This window comes from Osmerus eperlanus, chromosome 7, assembly GCF_963692335.1.
Source record: "Osmerus eperlanus chromosome 7, fOsmEpe2.1, whole genome shotgun sequence".
In the NCBI taxonomy this organism is placed as follows: domain Eukaryota; kingdom Metazoa; phylum Chordata; class Actinopteri; order Osmeriformes; family Osmeridae; genus Osmerus; species Osmerus eperlanus.
In genome coordinates this window covers 3,669,776-3,677,796 of record NC_085024.1, presented here as the reverse complement: position 1 = coordinate 3,677,796, position 8,021 = coordinate 3,669,776, and the positions used below count along the sequence as shown (strand labels likewise).

The following is an 8,021-nucleotide window of genomic DNA, read 5'->3' as shown; positions in this document are numbered from 1 at the left end:
AATTACAAATATGGGAAAGCACTAAACCACATTACTCAAAGTAATCCCTTTATTAAATGCTTTCCTTCCACAGCTATTCCACAAAAGGTTTCCAGGATGAAAACATCACAAACAATCCATAGAGTAGATGTCTTCAGCACACATGAGCTTGGAGAGGACCCATCCAAAACGTCCCCTCAGATGTCTGTCGGGTTGTTGCTCAGATGTGAACCCTGAAAGGTTTAATATTATAGGGCTTGCATGAGGCACACTTAAACATGTACACACAGTGACCACCATGAACAGACTGAAAAGAAATGTCAAACCTGTGTCTGACTTGTCTGACATCTGAGAGTCACATGTCCTCATCTGTTCCGCTAGCCGTCTTTTCCTTTCCTCCAGTGTGATAAAACGCCCTCTCCGAGAACGCTGTGTTGACAAAAAATATATATACAATCAAACACCCATTAAAGAGGATTTCAAATATACTATTCAAGAGGTTTACACAGAGAAACATGAAAGGAAAATACAAAAGTTGGTACAGTTCAGAAAGCCTTCAAACGATATCAAACCAAGTAGGCCTACCTTTTTTATTTTCCCACTCAGAACGTGTTGTCCTCTCCTGTGAAAGTGCACTACACAATCCACCGGGGACGGGCTACCGGTTTTATTAAAACCGAAAAAGCCCTTTATTGCAGAAAGAAGACCCTTTCGTGTGAACTCATTACTGTCTCCATCTTCCTTGCCAGGTGACGATGTGTCATCCTTAGCCATTAAAACAGCTGCAGGGATGCTGATGACATGATGGTGCGACATGAACAGCAAGGTCTCTTCAGCAACCAGGTCCACGACGCACTGAACGACGGCCTTGTCCCGGGGATCCAGGGCCGGGCCCAGCCGGACCTCAGAGCCCATCCTCTCCTGGCTACGCTGACGGACGCGGCTCGCGATGAAATCCGTGGCCCATGGATCGCGACATGCGCCGCACGCCGTCTGGTCCCAGCACACTTTGAGCTCCTCGCACCTGGACAGACGCTCAAGTGCGCTGTAGAAATATTCGAGGGAATAACGTATGAGTTGCGCCTCCATAAGCATATTGGGACACGACTCCTGAAGCAACCTGTAGATGATCTCCCACATTGCCTTGCAGTTCACGGCGCACACACCGCGGCTGGTGTAGGACAGGCGGTGATCTGCAGCGCTGCAATCATCCATATCGGTGGCTTGGTCATGGGTAGTTGCAGAGTAAAACCTTTCATCGGAAAAGAGCTGGAACACCTCGTTGGCCACAGTGTTAGCCAGAGCTGCGTTCACAAGCTTGGTTCGAAGCCTCAGAGCGCTCTCCAGCGCCTCCTCGGAGCCACACTGATCCACCATCTTCTGGTATATCTGTCTGGCAGCACCATCCAGCTCTTCCCGGGACGGCTGGCGCCAACTCCGCGCCGCGCTAACGCTGAGGGTCAGCATCGGGGGGCTGGTCAAAAGCTCCACCATGACAGCGTCAAGGAGGTCTCTCCTCATGTCGGTGGAGCCCTGCAGGCCAATCCACTTGGCTTCTGGAGATTGGCTAAACGGTATGATGTCCAGGACTCTGAGAACGATGTCCTCAGATATGTTTGTTGCTGGGCAGGACACCAAGGAAGCATCGGTGTCCCCTCCAGGAGCAGGTGAGGGAGGGGCATCGTCGAGGTTAACGGCACCTATCCTGCTCGCCACTTTGGACACCTCCAAGGAAATGGAGCTGGCAATCTTTTTCACCATGTGATCTTTGCTTGTGGACACAGCTTGTCGCAGGCTCTCGTGTGAGCCACTGTAGCTGAGTAACTCCCTGTGGACGCTCCGCGCCACCTCAAATGTGCAAGACTCGGGCATGACGAGATCTCCACATACAACCACGTCGTTTGGAGAGATCTTCAGCTCATTCAGGACGTCGTCGATGAGATCCACGGCAGTGTCACTCAAGGTAGGACTGGACAAGCACGTATGCAAGTCTCCCCCATCTGAGTAGATGTTGACGATTAAGCACGACACTATATCCTCAAGTACTTCAATGGGCAGAGAATGTAGATACTCAAGACATGTACATAGGCTTTCAGGAGCCGATATTCCCTCTCCTGGTTCAGGTTGGGCTCCAATGACATAAAACCATGCCGGCTTTTTACAGGCAGTGTCTGGCTCCTGTTGAGCTGAAGACTCCAAAGGCGTAAGGACACTTATCCCCTGGTCCATGGTGTTGTGGTGGCAGTGTTGAGTCTGCACAGGTGCCTTGACTAGTGACGCAGGCTCCCCCGAGGGGTTCCCTAGTGCACTTCCGGACCAAGGAGGATCTGGCTTCATGGAACATGCAGGCCACATGATGGGCCCCACATCTACTGAAAGAGAGAGACAGAGAGAGGGAGGGAGAGAGCAGGAAATGGTTTCAGAAAGAAAGAAAGAAAGAAAGAAAGAAAGAAAGAAAGAAAGAGAGAGGGAGGGAAAGAGAGATGGGAAGAGAGAGAAACAGGGAGACAGTTTTGAATATCTCACTTCGACATATACTGTTATATTTACTTCACAAAATCAAAAACAGAAACAGCTGCGAGGTTTTTCCTTACATGTAAAAATGTCTCATGCAAATACCACTTGGTTCTTTAACTTTTATTTTTGATACGTTTATATGAAATGTAGTACTACGCAGTTATGAACGAAGTAGTGACTGCAGCAGCTTTAAATAGCTTCGCTTTGATTTGCTGGTATTATAACAAATTCGATTTTTGAGTGAGAAAAAAAAAACGGAACTACAAACTCGGAGAAGGCTGCTGGTAATAACACTTTCGCAATTTTTCGGCCAAACAACTGCTGAGGCACACAGACTTGTTGTTATTTTGAGATGAGACCTGTGGTATTCTTTTAGTCATTATACCTCACGAATAAAGTCCGCTGTATGACAAACAGTCACGGCGGATGGATGAAGAAAGCAGTGGACGGTAAATCCCCTCAGAGTAAATGTTTGCAGTTACAATGTGACAATATCGATATTATGTCGTCATAGAGAACTATACGTGCAATACGTAACAAATCGATGCTCGATATAAGCCAACTTCTCTAAATCTGCTTGGGGGTCAGAGCCTACTGCGTCTCAGTCAAAACCAGTGTAAAATTGCTAGTAGGCACTAAAGCATTATATGATAAAGGGGAATTATTTTGAGGGATTTTCTAGAAGAGATAGCCTATAAACAAAGTGTAATTTTTTTTAATTTTTTTATCTGAATCCTTTACATTTCATTTGTATGTTGTCACTGTTTACAGACCTGCATTTTTTGTTGAAGCGTTGGGCGAGTGATCCAGTTGCAAAGAGCCCATCACAGACTGAGTCACAAAGTTACAGAGGTGTGGCGAGGCGACCTCGCTGCTCCCTGTGACCTTCTCAGTCTGCCCACCTGATGTCTGAAACAGGTCACACGGTCTCGAACCCTGACGCTCCATTTCCTCTGACGCAGATAAGAAGAGGTTTGCCACACTGAAATGATCCATCCACTTGTTCACCAATTTCTCTACAGTGGATCGCAGTAAGAGCATGGAAGGTGCCGACAGCTTTTGCTCCAAGCCTCTTTTACAGATACTTCTATTGTGTGTCACCTTCTCTGAAGTCTGAGCGCGGCTGGAGAAATGATCTCGATTGTGTGGCGGCTCTATCACACCCACCCCCAAACCTCTCTTATCCCACTCCTTCCTATCGCCCGTCGCAGGAGATGACACCTCCGCGTCGACTCTCTGTCCAACCATCACGTCGTCGGGAATATGGGGGGACGGGGTCTCCACAACATCAGAGGTTAGAGTTGTGGAGTGTGACCTGCATTCCTTTTTCATCTTCAGCTGTGTCCCCCGCGGGCCCTGTGCCTTTAACGTGGCCAGCTTCGGGAGCATGCCTCTGGACTTGCCCGAATCTGCCGTGGAAGCACGCGGCTCAGGAGAGGCGTCCGGGGTGAGCCATCTAGGGTGTTCGCTTGACTCGGTATCGAGGGCGGTCTTACTTGTGTGCTTGAACATGGCCTGAGAAATGGAAGAGGACACACGGTCGAAGGTCCTGGGTTCATACTGAACGATGGGAGTTCCTTGGGCTTTGAGAACTTGTAGGATATCTTCAACCATGTGCTGAGAGTCACACACAGCCTCTGCTTGTTCTGTTGAGTTGTACGAACGCTCCTGACTTGACAACCTTTGAACTTCGCAAACATCATTTCCGACTACTTTGTCGGAAACAATGTCGGCCTGTGACCCACATGAGTATGTAAGAAGGGACTTTGATGACAATGGCTGGGGAGGGATCTCGATGCACACCTCAGTGTGACCCGAGTATAAAGCTGTCTTGCAGCCAGAGTCGAGAACAGATACTGGGACAGTTTCAACTGTATTTTTCTCTGAGTTCAAGTTCATCCGTTTTTCCTGTTTGGTAATGTCTTCTAGCTTCTCTAAAGCAGTTTCAACAATGCCAAGGATGAGGACATCCTCCACCTCTTTGTTGACCTTCCCTGGCTGGACAAGGCCCTGTCCGAATGTTGAAATATTCTCTTTGATCTTCTCAAAGACTCTGTAAGAAACCCTGGCTGCCTCTCGCCTTGGATCTGACTCCAAAGGGAGCTGTAGACTGCCTCCTGGACTCTGTGAGGCTGCTGACTCCACAGGAAGCTGTGGACTGCCTCCTGGACTCTGTGAGGCTGCTGACTCCACAGGAAGCTGTAGACTGCCTCCTGGACTCTGTGAGGCTGCTGACTCCACAGGAAGCTGTGGACTGCCTCCTGGACTCTGTGAGGCTGCTGACTCCACAGGAAGCTGTGGACTGCCTCCTGGACTCTGTGAGGCTGCTGACTCCACAGGAAGCTGTGGACTGCCTCCTGGACTCTGTGAGGCTGCTGACTCCACAGGAAGCTGTAGACTGCCTCCTGGACTCTGTGAGGCTGTATCGCTCATCTGACTTCCACATTTCTCTGATTGTGTGGCTCGAGGGATTGGCGTCATTTTGTGTTTGATTTTGGCGGGATCATTCGTGTATTCAGCTGTGTCCTCCTCAATGTTACGCAAGACACCGTCGACCATGTTGTCAGCGTAAGACACAGTCGCTGAGGTTTCCCTTGATGGATGGCATGAGCGGGCATACCTTGAGGAGAAATGTCCACCCAGCAGTTTGCCGTCTGAGCTGATGTCTTTACCAGCCCTCTGGATTTCTTGTCTCCACCCACAGGAAACACAACACAGAGCTTCACTGCTGGTCCTGGGGTCACAGGAACAGGAAGTTGACGACCGGCTGGACGATTGAACGCTAGCCTTGGAATCATCAGCTGCTGAGACGACTTTCATTTTCTCCTTCGCAATTATAGAGCACACCCTCTCCAGCATGTCATCAACCAGTTCTTTGGACAATAAGTCAATCCTGGAAAAACTTGGGAGGTTTTTGTTTTGGCTGGGGCATGTCTCTCTAGCCAGACTGTTTGAATCACTGGAACTTTCAGTCATTGCTTGTACCTGGCTGGTTATATGTGCCTGTGAACCGAACTGTACAATGCAGCCCTCTGCTGTCAATGCAGCCCTCGCACTCTTGGTCAGGGTGCATGCGTTGTCAAAGTTATCCTCTCCGACATTTCTGTATTGAGCCTCTTCAGTTTCAGTCTGTGTCATTTCAGTGCAGTTCCTCTTTGCAATGACAGCATTCACTGACTTCCAAATGACTTCCCATATGATCCTCTCAGCCTCTTTTATGAGGCCGGGATTCAGTAACTCAGAGGTGTGGCTGCTGGGAGATGTTGACCTCCGTCTGTCCTCCTGCTCTCCAGAGAAGCGCTCCAGACACAGTCTGGATGCTACCTCATGGTCCACAGAGAGAGACCCAGGGTGCTCACAGTCAAGGACGTCGAGTGGGGATTTCTCGGAGGCAGTGATGTTCTTCTTCAATGCAGGTCTGGACTCAAAACTCTGCATGGCCGGGATCAGAATTCCATTCACTCCCTTCACAACTAATGTCACGATGTTCCCGACAATGGAGTAGAAGCAATCCGTGGAAACCTGTTCAAATGAAACAGATGACAAGTTAGCCTAATGTAGAATGCCAAGGCATTTAAACGCGATTAGGCACAATTAGGACTTTCATTAAGTCTACAGATAAGCAAATGCATGTTTGGCAGAGTTACGTCAACAACAGAACCAGTATAGGTGAAAATAATGAGTAAACTATTTGTTTTAACTTACAGATGTCTTAGATTGTCCCTCCATATGGTCCACCTCCCTGCAATACATGAATAAGAATGAGGTCATGAAAAAACTTGGAACTAGAAACATTTGGTTTATTACATTCTGGCACAATTTTCAATCTTAAAAATGATGCGCAACTGTTGGAGTCACCTCTTAGAATGTTGCAGGGTGGCGTGTAAGTGGTTACTGGAATGCTCAGTGGAGTCCTTGTGTACTTCACTACCACATTTTGCCAACACAGATAAATCAGATTTTGTCCGAGACACTTCGGGACATGCTGGTAAAAAGTGCACATTAGAATCAACTGTTTCAATAATTGACTGACATTTACATCTGTTGATGATCTCTTGGTGTGTGTCACACTCACATTTAATGTTAGTGGGAAGAAAAATGGATGTATCCTTGCTCACGTAATCAGTCCTATTATCACCAAATCCAGAGTGTCTCTAAAATGACAAACATACAATCTTGGTTGTGCTTTATCCACAGCTAACCTGCTTCTATACCAGCAGGTTATAGATGCCAACTTCACTAACCTTAATTTTGGGCAGTGGCTTTAGCTTGGTGAGTGTTGGCCTTCTCGCCACCTGGTCGATGCCGGTCACTTAGAATGATAAAACACAACCCATAGTCGGTCCAGTGTGTCCATACAGTGATTGTCATGTTGCGATGGTGAGGTCAATCATTAGTGTCTCACAGGATCTGCTCTTTTCCTCTTGCAGAATGGTGTTCCTCACATTGGTCAGATGGCCACTCATCTCAGCGACGGGCTCAAGCAGGCGTTGCAGTTTCTCAACCGTCCAACCTTTGCACACTCTCTGTTTCTGGAAGTCAAAACACTTTATAGTAGTAACTGACTAAATTGAACGGGGTATTTTGAAAGGCATGTTTAAGGTTAACTGTCCCTTTAAACTCATTTGTCTGAACTGGAAGAGAGAGCAAATGGGGGAGCGTGGACTACCTTTTTATCTTGCTCTTCTTGGGAAGCTTTCGACTTCAGTCTCTCCAGCCTCATCTCCCTCTGCACTTCGGCAATCACCTCCTTCAGGATGTTACGTCCCTTCGTTCTGCACGCCTTCAAACATGAACGAGCTGTTGAGTCTGAAATATTCATGATTTCTTCCAGATTTCTGGGAATGTTTGGTTCCTCTTTGGCCTTACCTTCTCAGATCTGCTTAGAAAGTGCTTACATTCACTGCTGTAGAAGGCACTCTGGGTGTAGATCTTTGGGAGCTGTATACGAGAACAGTCTCCTGTCCCAATTAGTCTCTCTGGCCTGGGTAGGAAGAACATCCACATGGGTCAAACGGACACATACTCCTAAACCATGACTTAAACCACGGCTTAATTCAGTCTGTTTTACCTTCTTCTTAATCTCTGCCCCTGAGACCATACGTTTACATTATTTCACCCCTCACTCACTTGTCCTTGGCTTTACGGAACTCCAGTGTAAACACGCCGCTGCCCTCGAACAGAATCCACTCCATCACATCCGTTATGGGAACGTCCGAAGACAGCTTCCCGTCTTTCTGCATGAACAGAAGCATCCTGACCAGCTCCTTCTGGTAAAACAACACATCGGAAAATACATGTTTACAGTCTATCAACACTCTATTCGTCAAACCTTTAATTTGATCAATTGATATTGAAACTTGATTACCTGCTCAGCTCTAAACCTGTGGTCCCAGTCCAGCTGAACCTCAGCCAGGTAGTTCCTGTACTTGTTGAATTCCTTCATAGAACAAATCACCTAAAAATACACAACATGTAGTTTAGATGTGGTTCTGATTGTATGTGTATTGTATATTCTTGATTTG

The 8,021-nt window shown here is 47.5% G+C and overlaps 1 protein-coding gene across 1 annotated transcript; it reads right to left on the bottom strand.

Annotated features, from left to right (window-relative positions):
• Positions 1–41: 41 nt before the first annotated feature.
• Positions 42–7,942, bottom strand: LOC134023792 (uncharacterized). Its single transcript, XM_062466153.1, has 8 exons — positions 7,865–7,942; positions 7,627–7,766; positions 7,366–7,480; positions 5,675–6,018; positions 3,270–5,188; positions 565–2,351; positions 306–408; positions 42–212 (listed from the first exon to the last, which is right to left on the bottom strand). The coding sequence occupies exons 1-8, from the start codon at positions 7,940–7,942 to the stop codon at positions 106–108; spliced, it is 4,593 nt and encodes a 1,530-aa protein (XP_062322137.1). The 3' UTR covers positions 42–105.
• Between the last annotated feature and the right edge of the window lie 79 nt (positions 7,943–8,021).

Bases quoted from the DNA above. Each gene is read 5' to 3' on its own strand.
- LOC134023792 (XM_062466153.1), bottom strand. From the start codon at position 7,942: ATGAAGGAATTCAACAAGTACAGGAACTACCTGGCTGAGGTTCAGCTG. The intron at 7,481-7,626 runs GTGAGTGAGGGG...CTTCCTACCCAG, and splicing joins TTCCGTAAAGCCAAGGACAA to GCCAGAGAGACTAATTGGGA. The intron at 2,352-3,269 runs GTCTGTAAACAG...TCTCTCTTTCAG, and splicing joins CGCTTCAACAAAAAATGCAG to TAGATGTGGGGCCCATCATG.